At 37.0% G+C, this 15,023-nt stretch overlaps 1 protein-coding gene and 1 long non-coding RNA gene across 2 annotated transcripts in view; one reads left to right on the forward strand and one right to left on the reverse strand.

Annotated features, from left to right (window-relative positions):
* The first annotated feature begins 5,510 nt into the window (after nt 1-5,510).
* On the forward strand, nt 5,511-10,227 carry LOC143406260 (uncharacterized). The gene is made up of 3 exons (XR_013092185.1): nt 5,511-5,595; nt 9,830-9,871; nt 10,171-10,227. It is a non-coding gene; the product is annotated as an uncharacterized LOC143406260 (long non-coding RNA).
* A 4,384-nt stretch (nt 10,228-14,611) lies between these two features.
* The window catches only part of Hhip (hedgehog interacting protein), a 95,829-nt gene continuing 95,417 nt past the window's right edge, over nt 14,612-15,023 (reverse strand). Inside the window, exon 13 of the mRNA XM_076864830.2 lies at nt 14,612-14,805. Coding sequence (XP_076720945.1) covers nt 14,612-14,805 — 194 coding nt within the window. The remainder of the gene's footprint in view (nt 14,806-15,023) is intronic.

Raw genomic sequence — 15,023 nt, forward strand, 5'->3', positions numbered from 1 at the left:
TGTTTTGTTCAATTGTTTGGTAAGGAATTAAAGTCTGAGAAGCACTGGCCAAAAATGAGTACTAAATAATGGAACTGGGAACTGGAAACATGGGTCACACACAGCATCTGAGGCTGAGGAAGCCACACCTCCTTCAGAGACGTGGTGTTCTGGAGGTTTGGTTGGGGATGCCTGCTGTTCAAGGTTTTTGGCACTAGAGGGTAACATTGGGCTGCATAGCGAAGAGAGCCAGTCCTCTCCCCAGAAAACAAATGGGCATCTTAAAATGATCTACTATTACATTTTTGTTCGTTTTTTTTTCATGTTAAATTTACTCTAGTCTCCAAATAATAACTGACATTTACTGAGCATGAACTAAGTGCCAAATATTGAGCGAGATTCCTTACATGAATCACCTTATTTTATACTTAGAGGTCCTATAATTGCCCAACTGTCAAGGTGTAGAAATTAGAGCTCAGTGAGGTCAGGAAATATGATATGGTCGCACAGCAGAGTGGAGCCCAGAGCATGGATCAGACCAGGTTTGTGTGACTGTGTCCTGGGTTCTGACCCTCCAATCTGTACTACCTTCTCTCGACTTCTCTCCACAACCCTCCAGGGGCAGGCATGTTGACGTAAACAGCTGTAACTCCATTAGCCAATCAAAAGAAAAGAACCAACAAGTTGAAATCCTGTACCTTTTTGAGGTACGTTCTTTGGAAGGCAGGAGAACATGGTGGTTAGGTGCACAGTCTCCAGAGCTAGGCTGTCCTATCTGAGGAGTCACTAGTCGCCTGGGGCTCTTGAGCACGGAGAATGTGGCTACTGTGACAGAAAAAAAAAAAAAAAAAACAAACAATAATTTAAATGGTTTCATTTTAATTAAACTTCATTTTTTAAAGTGATAATTGATTCAGCCACTGGAAAGCTTTTAAGCCTTTCTGGAAAAACTTGGGTATGTGATCCACTTTTACAACTGCGAATTTTATGCAAACTAGATATAGATCAAGTATTTTTATGAAAAATTTGTCTCTAAATTGAGATGCGTTATAAATGTAGAGTACTCACTGGTTTTCAAAGAAAGTTTGAAAATGTAAAATATTCTATTAATTGTTTTTATATTGATTGGATGCTGAAGTTATATATATTAATTGAATTACTTAAAACACAGTGTTAAAACTTATTTTCTCTGTTTCTTTTTACTTTTTAAATGTGATTACTAGAAGGTTTAAAATGATACATGCATCTCACATAATATTTTTATTGAATCATGCTTCTCCAGAGCCAGATTGCCTGGGTTCGAATCCATACTCTATTATTTAGTAGCTATGAGAACTCTTTGTCCCTCCACTTCCTTATCATTAAAATAGCATGAGTACCTACCTCTCATATGGGTGTTGAGAAGAGCTAATATATGCAAAAATTAATCATTGAAAATAATTCTCCGTGGGCCTTTGTGTTTCTTTTTATCTTGTAAGCAAAAGCACTGAAAACCATTATTTGGAACTAGTTTTCATGAATGCTTGTTTAGCAAATAAACTTGGAAGACAGAGCTAACTTCCTCCTATACGGCAAAGGCCAGGCAGATTTATCTATTGTCCATTATTAAATATCTGAGTTCCCTAAATTCAAAGTTTCTCTTGTAAAAGTCAACCCTCTGCCTGGGTAGATATCATATGGCCCCTTGTGTGTCACCCTGTGGGCCTAGGGGCTCAGATGTCTAACTATTGGTTATAGTTATTTCCATGAGTAATAAACTGTTCTTTGTCTCTGACCTAGGAGTCTCATGTCTTCTACCAGCATCCATGAAATGGTGGCAGTGCAAACTTGTTAGATTCTAAGCAGAGTGAAATCTCAGACCTGTCACATTTTGACAGTTCTTAGAACAGGTGCCTGGCCAAGTACCATCCAAGTGTTAGCTATTATTCCTATTCCTACTTATTTCTGTTCAGTTTAGCTGAATCTTATCTCTTACCATAATTTACTGTTATATGTCTATAGTGTCTGACCCCATTTAGGGAAACATATTTCCTTTAATCTTTATTTGGACCTCAGACATTTCCCTTGTTTTTATTGCTTGACTCCTATGGGTTATTTCAGATTACATTTGGAGAAATTATTAGAACAGACCTTACAGATCAGGGTAATGAATTTGATTTTCTTTGTCTAAATGGTGCCTTACTGTTTCATAATTTTTCTCTTCCAGAAGAATTTTGTAGAAAATTTTGTAATCTCATGTCTCTGGTTCCTCTGTCTGTATTTTCTTTAGTTGAAGAGAGTTTGGCATTTGACAAGTATCTGTCACCATTACTTTGGTTCATTAACAATTCCGTGTGTATAGTACCATTTCTTCAATTGTATACACTCAGAAATGTGCATACACATGATCATAGTGCATTTTCTGCAAGTGCACAATGGATTTTTAACTACACTATAAAACTGTACATAGAATTAAGAATTTCACTGGTTTTGGTCAAAGCTCGAAATAAAAAAAAATTTAGAATAAAGAGTTTGTACAATAAACAATTTGCATTAAACTGTAGAGAAAAGTTATAGGGAATATTAAACATTTGTGTGTAAAAATATAAGTAAGGGATTATCAAACAAGCACATCACCAAAGGTTATAACTGAACTTGATGAATTGCTTTTAGCTCTGTTTTTTGAAGTAGCCAATATTGTATTTAACATAGTAGCTCAGGGATCTAATCATTGTCATGGCTAGTGCCATGAGTAATAACAAACTGTTCTTTAACTTTGACCCAGAATCTCATGTCTTCTACCAGCATCCATGAAATTTTGGCAGTGCAAAACTTGTGAGTTTCTAAATGAAATCTCGGACCTGTCATCACATTCTTGACAGTTCTTACCGTAGGTACCTGGAATGCAGTACTATACAAGTGTTAGCTATTATTTCAATAACATACTATTTTAATATGGGTGCTACAGTTTGAATGTGTCACTCAAAAATTCATCTGTTGAACACATAGTCTCCAAATTCAAGTTAATAGTATTTGGAGGTGAGGAAGTAATTAGGAATACATTAGAGGTCCTAAGGATGGGTCCCCATGATGGCACTAGTGGCTTCCCAAGAAGAGAAAGAGAGATCTAAGTTTGCATGCATTTGCTTTCTGGCCATGTGATGCTTTGGGATGAGGCAGCAAGAAATCATCCTCACCAGATGCCAACACCCTGATGTGAACACACTTGCTTCCTGAACCGTGAGAAATAAATTTCTATTCATTAAAAATTACTCAGTCTGTGCTATTCTGTTTTAGCAACATGAAATGGACTAAGACAACGGGCAACTCAAATTTAAATTTTATTAGAGTTAATATTCAATTCCTTACTTACACCCGCCACATTTCAAGGGTTAGACAGCCACATGTGGCTAGTGGCTATCCCATTGGACAGTATAGATATAGAAAATTTTCATCATCCCAGAGGATTCTATTAGTCAGATCTGCTTTAAAAAGTCCATAAATATTGATAGTTAATATCATTCTTTGGTGAACAAATTTGCTTCTATAGCATTTTTTGACATTGTTCCAGGTACGACTATATCTTGGTATGGGAATAAATTTATATAACTTTATCTCTGAAAATTCAGTACACACTGAAAAAAACAGACCTATCCTTAGGACCTCTAATGCATTCCTAATTACTTCCTCACCTCCAAATACTGGTGAGGATATGGAGCAACAGGAACTGTCATTCATTTTTGATGGAAATGCAATGTAGTATGGCCACTGGGGAAGAAGGTTTGGCAATATTTTACAAAACTACACGTAATGTTACCATATGATCCAGTAATTGAACTCCTTGGTATTTGTTCAGAAGAATTGAAATCATTTCCACACAAAAACCTGTTCTCAGGTGTTCATAGTAGCTTTATTCATAAATTCCAAAACTTGGAAGCAACCATGATATCCCTCAGTAGGTGAATGAATAAATAAGCTGCAGAGCATTCAGACAATGAAATATTATACAGCACTAAAAAGAAATGAATTCTCAAGTCACAAAAGGCACAGAGAAAACTTAAGTGTTTATGTGAAATGTCTCCCAAAGGTCCACGTTAAAAGCTTGGTCCTCAGCTTGGCACTACTGAGAGGTATGGAACCTTTAAAAAGTGGGGCCTGGTGGGAGGTTTTATGTCCCTGGGGGAGTGCACTTGAAGGGGATTGTGGAACAAGGTTCTCTTATTCTATTTTTTTTGCTTCCAGCCATGAGGTCAGCAGTTTCTTTCACCGTGAGCTCCTACCCTGATGTGCTGTTTCACCACAGGTCCAAAACCAATGAGACCAAACAATCACGGACTGGAAACTCTGAAATTATAAACCCAAAGAAACATTTCCTATTTATAAGTTGATTATTTCAGGTATTTTGTTCAGTAACAGAAAGATGACAAACCCACATGTCATATCATTGTTTCCTTTTTGGAGGCAGAAAGTCTTGTTGCCTTTAGATCATTTCTAGTATTACTATTCTGAAGTTAAACAGAATTAGACCCTTGCTCCTCTAAGCATGGCCCACATACCAGCAACATGAGCACAACCTTGGAGTTTGTTAGAAAGAATCTGAGGTTCTGCCCGAGACTATTGAATCAGAATCTGTATTTTAACAATGTCCCCAAGTAACCGAAGGCACATTTGAGTTTGAGAAGCACTGCTTTAGACAATGAATATGAGACTTCTCCTAAGTCTGTAATCATTCAAGTACATTCAGACAATGGAATATTATTGTACTATTGTTGTACAATGGAATATCATTGTACTATAGCCATGGTGTTATGGAGGAGTGGGATTGTGTGACTGCCAACCCATGCTTCAAATTCATATGTTCAAGTTCAAAACCCCAGTATCTGAGAATGTGACCTAATTGGGAGATAGGGTCTCAACAGAGGGACTCAAGTTAAAATGAGGTTATTAGGTTGGGCCCTAATCCAGTATTGATTTGTGTTGACTTGTGTCCTTAGCAAAGGAGGAAAATTAGCTAAACAAAAACAAAAACAAAAAAAAAAAAAAAAAAAACAGAGAGAAAAGGTGATACAAAGAGAAACAGGGAAAAGATGACCTGGGACAGATCTTCCCTTACTTCCCTCAGAAGGAACCAATCCTGTTGAATCCTCGATGTTGGACATTCAGCTTTTAGAACAGTGAGGCTGTAAATTTCTGTTGGTTAAGCCACCCAGTGAGAGGTACTTTGTCAGGGCAGCATGAGTGGAATGGTCTTCATAGTTACTCTTTCGTATCTTGAACACCTTTTAGGTGACATCAACCAGGCCTTTATGCCCTTGTATGTGCTCAGAATATGCTATTAGCTGTTGAGTGGGTGCCTACAGCAGTCCTCTGGGAATAGCTTATGAAAGAAACAGTGATATTTCCAACAGTTGCAAAACCAGACATGAAGGTCCCTGGAGAGAGTGGTAGCTTCCCGTAACCGTGCACTTCTCAGCATGAAGGAAATGATGGGTACAGATGGGACAGTGTTTAGAGTGAATACAGAGTGAGAGGTTTAGATGACATGAAGGGACTTAAGAATGAGCCAGGCCAGGATGGAAGGAACAGAAGATGAACATTCAAGAATACATCAGAGGAAAGCAGACCAGAGGAAAATTAGTAAGTGTCCTTCTCCCTCCCACACTTAGAGATGTAGTTCTGCCTCTGAGCTACATCCCCAGTCCTTTATTTCATTTTGAGACAGGATTTTGCTAAATTGCTGAAGCTGACCTCGAACTTTGGATCCTCCTGCCTCAGCCTCCTGAATGTCTTTTATAATTATTTAACCACCAAAAATCAATGAAGTGAAATGGCTCATTTATTTCTCTAGTAAAATTTGTAATTTCAAATCTGCAATCCACATGGATACTGGAATTAGCAGTATCTCATGATACCTGTTAGATCTAAAAGGAATCTCTTATATTTTACATAAGGAAGCTGACTGTCAGTGCAGTGAGAGATATACCCAAGACCAACTGCATAATTAGTTGGTGACCCAGGCCCAGCGTCCACATCTTGCAACCTTAGCCCAGGAACCCTGCCAATACACCTGGCATGTGTGGCTCTGGTAGCTGTAGATCATAGGACAGAGTGTCTATGATAAGCTTTACATGAAGCACATGGATTTTGCATCAAGGAGGTTTAATTATAAGGCCATAAATATGTCAAAGGGATCTGACAACATCTTATTAAATTACAAGAGTGAGCTCAAGTAGTTTCTGATGCTGGCATAATCCCAAGTAGAATGAGTTTTATAGTCAGGACCTACCCAGCCTTCTCCCTCTCCTGGCCCCCTCCTTTCTCCTTTTAAATTCTTTTTATTAATCATAGAAAATATTGCATAGAAATCAAATATAAATCAAATGGTGAAAACTCAGAAGAAACATTTCATGCAAATTGTTTTCCTTCCTTTTATCCTCTCAGTTCTTTGAAGGATGGTAGGATTTAGTCTCCAGAGAGGCCTCTTTGGAATTCCAAAGAGAAGAAAAAACAAAACAAAACAAAACTATTTTTGTTGTTGTTGTTGTTGTTCTGATGAGGTACTACCTGTGGTTGGTATTTTAAATTGTCTTTCCATTGGAAATAGTACATTAGCTTCAAAGCTTCTTTTAAAAAGCAAGTAAGTGTAAAGGAGCCTGTTCATAAAAATATCTATCCCATTAGCTGTCAGCCTCCGCAGAAACTGGCAGTTGAGAGTTGCAGCAGTACAAACGTGAGTTATGAAAATTCTCAGAGACAACTGTGGAAACAATGACCTTTCCCACTAGTAGCTGTCTTGGAAACCAAGGGATCTGCATCAGGTTTGGAAGTCAGAACCCTCCAACCTCGTTTCACTGCTCACATTGGGGTACTGGGATCCCCACGGCCTTAGTCATGTGCTCTCCTAAAGCAGACTCCATCGAGCCCCTTTTAAATTGATTAATTAACTGATTAATCTGTTTACTTGTGATGCTGGGAATGGAACCCAGGGCCTTGCACATGCTAGGCAAGTGGTCTACCCCTGCGTCACACTCCAGCCCCATCTTGTACCCTTTTAGTTCTTCCACACCGTTTCTCCTCCGTGTCTGTCACTCTTATTAATATATGTATGGATCTGTATGAATCAGGATATGAAAAAGGGATGTGGCAAAACTGCAATGTGTATAACACAGGGAATTTAAAGCAGGGAAATGGTTACACTGGTTGATAGCAGAGTTAAGAAGTCAAACATGGGTCAGGGAAGGAACTCAGAGAAATTAGCCACAGCAAGAACTAATTTCCATGACTGGATGGCAGGTGTGTATTGTCACTTTCTCTCATTATGCGGGAACTGTTCTAGTCTGCCAGGGATTCAAAAAGGAACAGACACGCACAGGAATCAAAGAGGTGCTCCTGGGCTAAGTTAGGGGCCAAATTCTTTTTTTTTTTTTTTAATATATATTTTTAGTTGTAAGTGGACGCAATACCTTTATTTTATTTTTATGTGGTGCTGAGGATTGAGCCCAGTGCCCCACACATGCCAGGGGAGCACTCTACCACTGAGCCACAGCCCCAGCCCCAGGGGGACAAATTCTAATAGCCAGAAGGGCAGGGTCTGAAGGAGAACTCTGGAGCTTTCTGTGGGAATCAGCGGAAGGACGCCTTCCGTGGTGTCACCTTGCCTAGTTTCAAACTTCTAGGGTACACTTTGTAAAAAAAGCACCTTATCACACATTTTTAGTCTCTCAGGAGTAATAACCTCTTACAGAGAAACAGCCTTATCTTTTAATGAATCAATGAGATACATTTATCCAGGAAGACAGGGGGTTTTTGACAAAAGCAGAAAATTTGGAAGTAGGTTGGGCAGCAAACATTTAAAATTTGGTGTTTATAAAATCAGTCTGAATATGCAGGATTATTTTTTAAATTCTAAAATAAAAAAGAATTTTAAAATAGCACATATACATTGAGTCATAAGATAAAGTTTAATACATTTGATCACGTTAAAACACAAAACACAGCCAATCTAATCCAATTTCAGGCATGCATTTACATAAATATATTAAATTAAGAAAGGAAATTATACACTTAAACATCCTTTTCACCTAAAAATCATTAAATCCACAGATAAACAATAAAACCAATTCTCTGCATTTACCACTTCAAGATACAATTGATCTATTTTTAAAGATAACACAAATAACACTTGTTAGAATTTATATGCATTATACATATATTATATATTACATAGATAGTGTGTATACATATGTAGTGTTTGTACAGAGATAAATATATATACATGGGTGTGTGCACACATACAGATACACACAGATGTTCTTTAGATCATCTGTACTGTTATACTGTATTCTAATGTTGAGCTGAATTGAAGCTGGTTGGACGTGAAATTGTCTTTTGCTTCCAACACGTTCATGATACCCATTGGGCTCACAACCCCATCCTTGTAAACGTCCTTGCCTGTTCTATAGCACTTAATCATGCTAGGCACTTCAATAAATATTTTTTTGAGTTAATAAATGTATGAATGGCTGAATAGTAGAAGATTAATCAAGGAGAACTGCATATTATGTAACTTGATTAAATAAATCAGCTCAGTTCAAACTCAGAGGGATTATGCAAAGTAACTTTGCATGTTACTTTTCTAAAGAACATTTGTAGAAATCCCAACAGGTCATGTATTAACTCTGCTCCTTTAAACCTGGACCTCATTTTACTAATTGTTCCTACAGTCTTGTGCCAAACATGAATGGGTTCTGGAATCTTCCATGAGTAAGGCTATGGACAAACTGCCCTAATTTTCAACCATCTAAAAGAAAATGAACAACTAGGAAAACCAAAATAGAAGAATGAAACAAATAATCAATCTTTAAAACCAGACAAAACTAATCACAGATTAATTAATTAAGTCAGAGAGGACACAGGGTTTGCCTTTCATATTCTTTCAGGCCTTTATATTATAATTATTCAATTAAAAAAATTCTAACTAGATGTATGTCTTTGAAATAAATAGTCTTCTGTGGCATGCATAGGGAATCAAGTTCCATAAACTCCTTGGACACCAGCATCATTTATCTTGTTACTTTCTGATTTCTGGTGAAACTCATGTCCAAACACAACTCATAACTTTAATGAGATGTGGGAAATAGCTGGTATCTTACACGTTTGTCAATTTGGCTTCTTGGTAATGGTATTATGAAAAGAACCCTATTGCACATGAAATCTTAACTTATTCCAGGAAGGTCATGTCTCAGATTTAGAGTATTAAGTGAAGAAGCATGCAACATACATTTTGGCATAGACCATTCCAAACCTGATTATACCTCATTCATTTTAATGGAAGCTACTAACTAGTTTTTGGTTTGGGTTTTGCAGTGAGGGGATTGAACCCAGAGTTTTGCACATGCTAGGCAAGTGCTCTACTACTGAGCTACACCCCCCGTCCAGCCTGATTTGTTCTTTTTTAGTGCAAGAATTAGTTTCTAACTGTGAAAAAAAGCTTGGTATATTTAGCCAGTATGAATAGTCTTTCCTATTCTGTATGTACTATGTGCTAAAATATGTGTGTGTGCTTACTTAAAAGGTTCTAGTCAATTACGATAACTCACCATACATGTATGTTAACTTGCCTGTATACATACACATATATTTTTGGATTAAGTATGAATAATCTACATAGTCCAAAATAAAAAAGAAAACCCCACATGAGAAATAATGTTTGACTTTATGATGTACATGGGAGGTAATCTTTGAGTTAATGTTGAATTAGTAGCATTTTATTTTTAATGCACTGTTGTCTGGCTAAAAGGAAGAACAACAGATTTTAGGTGTAAGGTTTTATGTTTATGCAAGAGATTTATTATTTTTTCATTTTTTTCAGCTGACTGGTATCTGACCTCTACAAATGGTATGGGAAAGCAAGGTAAATGATGGGTGTGTCTTGGGCTCATATTTAATAAAGAATTTAAGAAAATTGTAAGTGAGCAAATCTCTCCATAGCAGCTAGGGACACTGCTGTTCTACGAAGGGCACGAGTGTACATACTCTCTCACACTCCCACAAACGCCTCTCACTTTCCTAAAAAGTTCCTTGAAGGCAATTTACAAAAACTATTCAAAGGCAATAGTCAAGAGGAAGAAGGTCTGAAGTTGGCTGGCATTTGCATTTGTCAAATCTCATGGCCAGGCCATGTTTTTTGCATCTAAATGTTTCTTTTTCTAGGTTTCCCACCTTCCTGATATCATATTAATTACTGGAGGTGCAATAAAGAGAAAGAGGGTAAGATAGCAAACATTTATTTCTGGTAGTCTCAGAGGAACTTTCTACAGAAGGTATTCTAGCTGCGTTCCTAGGAACAGGCCTGTCAATTTTCTGGACGTGGTACTTTGATCTGAGTTCTCTACAAAGTTCAAATTTAACTCCAGGGGTGGGGAAAGAAGATTCTGAAGTCTGCATAGAGGAACTATTTCTTCTTATTTTTTTCTCACAGATTTTGAACAATCTTCTTTAAAGTAGACTCCTTAGAGATGGCTATGGCTGGATAGGAAATAGCTACTCCTATTCCTGACTGTTAGCTTCAGCTATTGACTGGGGCTGTTTCGGTGTCTTTCCTGTGGCTACGACAGACTGGGAGCTCCTGGACCAGCAGCCACGTGGCTCACCATGATTTCTCTAAGTGACTGTAATAGATCCATCTAGTATGTTATTTGTCTACTCTTCATGGTACAGAATTTGAACAAATGTGATACCAGAAGAGGGTATTTTTCAGAAAAATAAAGATCTTAACCAGCCACAGCTACTGGCCCAGGATATGTAATTAATGGGTATAGTAAGGACAGGTTTATTTAGCCCAAACTGAAAGAAAATAGAGGAGAGGGAAGAGGGAAGAGATTAAGGGGGGGAGGGAGGAGGAGAAGGAAAGGTGGAGGCAGAGGGAGGAGAGAGGGCAGGAGAAGACAGATATCTTCAGTAACGTTCTAGACAGATGCTCAGAAACTCATTTGTTAATCTCTCCACTGCAACTTCCCATGGCATGTTTTATTTTCCCTCTTAAAAATTTAGACATGGTTCCTCTTTTATGTGTTAAAGCTAAGAGACTTAACGGGAAGTTAAGACAAATAAAGGTTTAAATTAATGTGTTCTTTGAAAGACCCTAAATGTAGCATCTGACCAATAATCTTTTACCTAGTCGACTTTTTGTAGGGTCATAATTCAGAGATCAAAACAATATAGAAAACAAATGGATTTAAAAATTTTAGTAAATTATTCTGTAATTATTTTCACATAAGTGCAGAAGTGATATTCTGTATAAATGACTATTCTGCATATTCTGTATAGTATAAATGATATGCAGAGAATAGTTTTTAGCCAGACTGTGTGTATATGTTACATGTCTGGGTTTCTTTGCTCTCTTTATGAGACAGATCCACTAATCTGAGAAAACTTCTGAGTATTCTTTGTAATAATATAAGATACTTTAGAATCGCTCTACTGAAATAAAATTCTAAGAAGAAATGGTATCAATGGAAGGACTTCTGCCATCACCTAAGTTTCTTGAGTTTTTCCTCCTTTTCACTTTGGTGATCTGCCAATTCTGTTTTCGTCTCATTATCTTAAGTAAGTGTCAAGAAAAGAAGGTTCTATGAATCAGGACAAGAGTTTGGCAGAGACAGTGGTAGAAAGGTTATTTCAAAATATTTTAAACTACCATAATCATCATTCCACATTCTACTGACACCCGACGCTTAAGCTCTGAAATGGACAGGGCGTCCTAATACACATTCATCTCTTTCATTGTTTCACCTTTATCTTACACATTAGGATTCATATCAAGGAGCTTAATATGAAAATTATGCAAGCACTTTCTATTTTAGATTGTATACTTTATGAACTGAGCAGATTTTGCCTTTTGTGTGATGAAACAATTACTTTTCCCTAACTCATCCTTTTTAACCAATTCCTACCTGCCTCTCATCATAAATCACTGAGGTCATGCATTTTAAAAAAATCTACTTCAAAAAGAGGGTCAAAGAAGTTTCTCGAATTGGCCACTTAATTTAAAATGTGTAGCCATCAATTACCTTTGGTTGCTACTTTTCTCCTAAGAGCAGAAAGAAATGACTCCAAAGGCTTGACTTTCTTTGCTTGGGTTTAATATCCATGGATCTGGCTATCTCCTTTTTAGAAGAATTTGGTCTTTTATTCTCTCACAATAGAAAAGGCAGTGACACCTGGGGTACATGTGTTTTTCCAAGTCACTTGAAACTCTTTCACTTGGGAAACAGACCTATAAAAAACTCTGGGTCTGGTTAATTTAATATAGATTATTTTAAATAGGAGAAGTAATGGCAATAGAACACCTTTTCTTTTGGGGAAGAGATGGAGAGATTAATGATGTAAGAAGATACGTTTGATTTTTAAGATTTCACTGACTATATAGCAGTATCCTTATTGTTTTCACTCAAACTATGAATGGGAGAATGTGTAATAAAACAGCACGATTTGACAGATTTAGACAGCTGGCTCCCTCACAAGAAGTTCACATTTTGTTAATGTCACCCACGTTGAATAAGGGATGATTAGATGGTAAGGTCCATTTACAAAAATGGTTGTCAGGACATTTTTTTTTAATTGTAAAACTTTCTGTGATGGAATTCAGTAAAAGGGCTATGAAGAGAAAGCAATGGAGACAAAAGATTGCTATTAACCTACAGATGCAGGCTACTGCATGGTTCATTGCAAGATTTGTCACACTGTTGGGCCAATGAAGTGTTAGTGAGACTAGAAGGGACCACCCCTTTTCTGGGGTAAGAGGGCAATTTGGTCTCCATGCTCATTTAATCCTGAGACTTCTTTGAATAGACTGCCAATTGAATCTAAATTGTGCAAAATTATGCATGCACTTTTTAATGCAGGCTATTGTCCCCGAAGCACTGAACCAAGATTTCTCAACCCATTTCCATTTGGCATGAGGTCACTTGAAACTTAAGTAATCATATATGGAAGACAAGAGCAGTGTACTTAACCAATCTTTCTACATTGTGGTTTCTATATAAATGTTCACTGTGCTTTAATTGTAAGCATCTCACTTAGAAACAACAGAGAAGTCCTAGCTATGAAGTGTTTTTAAAAAATTTAATTGAGGCTCATATTCCTAAAGGTAAGAAGCAGGTTTGGAAAGTCAGCCAAAACTGCATAATCTATACTTCCACAATTTAGATTCCAGAGGAGTGGATGTTTACAGTCGGACAGCTACAGTGGGGTATGTGCTTATCATGGTGGACGTGTTTTTTCAGTAGTGCATAGAGGTCTTATCATTTTTTTAGAATCCAAATGGGAAGAGGTGGCCTGGAAAGCCATTAAGAAAACGGTGTACCAGGCTTTCTGCAGTCTTGTTGGAACAGGTCATTTCTTTTAAAAACCTGAACAGAACATTTACAGAAAATTTATTGATACATTAGTCAGAGAGTACTTTCATTGAGTTCTAAAGGAGCATATACATGAAAATTCATATTTGGCAAGAATTATTATATGAAAAATTTGTACAAGTGACAGCTTACACAGCCCAGATTTGATATAAATGAGTGAGCTCTCTTCCAGTGAGGTTCGATTCAGTGTGGAATCTGTAACATTCTAATCACATATACTCTGACAGTCCTGCTATGGTGAGAGGCACTTTACAAATGTTTAATGCTGCAATTTTATAAGGATTGGCTGTTTTCTTGCTTTTTCATCCGTCGTTAATGATTACATGTTGGCAAAGGATACATTGTTAGATTAGATCCACAGCACATTAAAGACTGCTTTCTCATTCCCCTTCTCTCCAATTAAGTTGGTGAAAAATGTAACTTTAGTATTTTACAGGACAGGGTAAAGGTGTTTCATCTAGGTGATGTCTATATTATAAAAATAAAATAAAAAATATAAATATGTAACACAAACCCAGTGCCTATTGTTAAATAAAATATACAATAAGAGCAAACCTTTTAGGAAGTTTTGATTTAAAAATAGGCTGTTATGATTTCATTATAAAACATCTGAAAACAATCTTGAGACTAAGCCAAAGTAACCAGATTGCTTTGCCAAATGAAAAGGTAGGTGGGTAGGTATCATTATGCAAGGGTATACATTGATAAAAACGAAGATTACAATCTTATATCAAGCTGTTCATTTAGAAATTCATCAGGGAGCTTTGAAACATTCTCTCATATTATAGTCTTTTAATATAAAAATATTGCCATTTTTTATTAGATCCATCAGATTGCACAGTGATGTTTCAAAACCTCAGTAAAGTTGACTTCAGTAATTACAGACAGAAAATTCCTGGGAAGTCAAAAACTCTCTTATGGTGACATAAAAATTCCATTATCAATTTACAATGGAATTTCTGTGTCAATTACTCCACACAAGGAAGTACATATTTTAAAAACCCATCTGTTATGCAACCACGTGGACAGGGGTTGTGAGTGTGGGTGTGTGCGTGCATGTGTGAACAAACGTGCAACATACACACAGAGGATCTGCACATTTCTGCAAATTATTTTTAAATTAATAAAAGAAAATGAAATCACAGGAGTGTGTAGCAGGATAACAGTCTTTCTTTTTAATGACAGGATAAAAAATAAATGCCCACTGGAAAAGAATATTCAAACAGTCCCAGAAACTATACAATGTAACTTGTTAGATCCAGTAAGTAAGATGTCATGTCAATGATCTGATCAAGAATACCTGCCCTGGTCACTCTGCGGATGTTTCTGTCCACTTGTTCACACTGAGGACCAAGATATCCTTTCTTACAGAGGCACTTGTTGGGTCTAACACAGACACCTCCATGACGACACGCTGGCTCACATTTTGCTGGAAAGGAAAAAAAAAAAAAAAGAGTAATAACACGGCTCTTATTCTGTAAGTTAGAAACAGTGCCGAGCAGGAGGCCAATAAATATCTGATGAATAAGGGAAGGCGAGGAAAGAAGAAGGAATGATTTGAAAGACAGACATGTAAGGAAGAAGGAAAGTTTCTCAGATCCATGGTAATTTGGAGACCAGAACTCAGGATAATGGGAGACATTTCTA

The sequence above is a fragment of the Callospermophilus lateralis genome, chromosome 8 (genome assembly GCF_048772815.1).
Source record: "Callospermophilus lateralis isolate mCalLat2 chromosome 8, mCalLat2.hap1, whole genome shotgun sequence".
Classification (NCBI taxonomy): Eukaryota; Metazoa; Chordata; class Mammalia; order Rodentia; family Sciuridae; genus Callospermophilus; species Callospermophilus lateralis.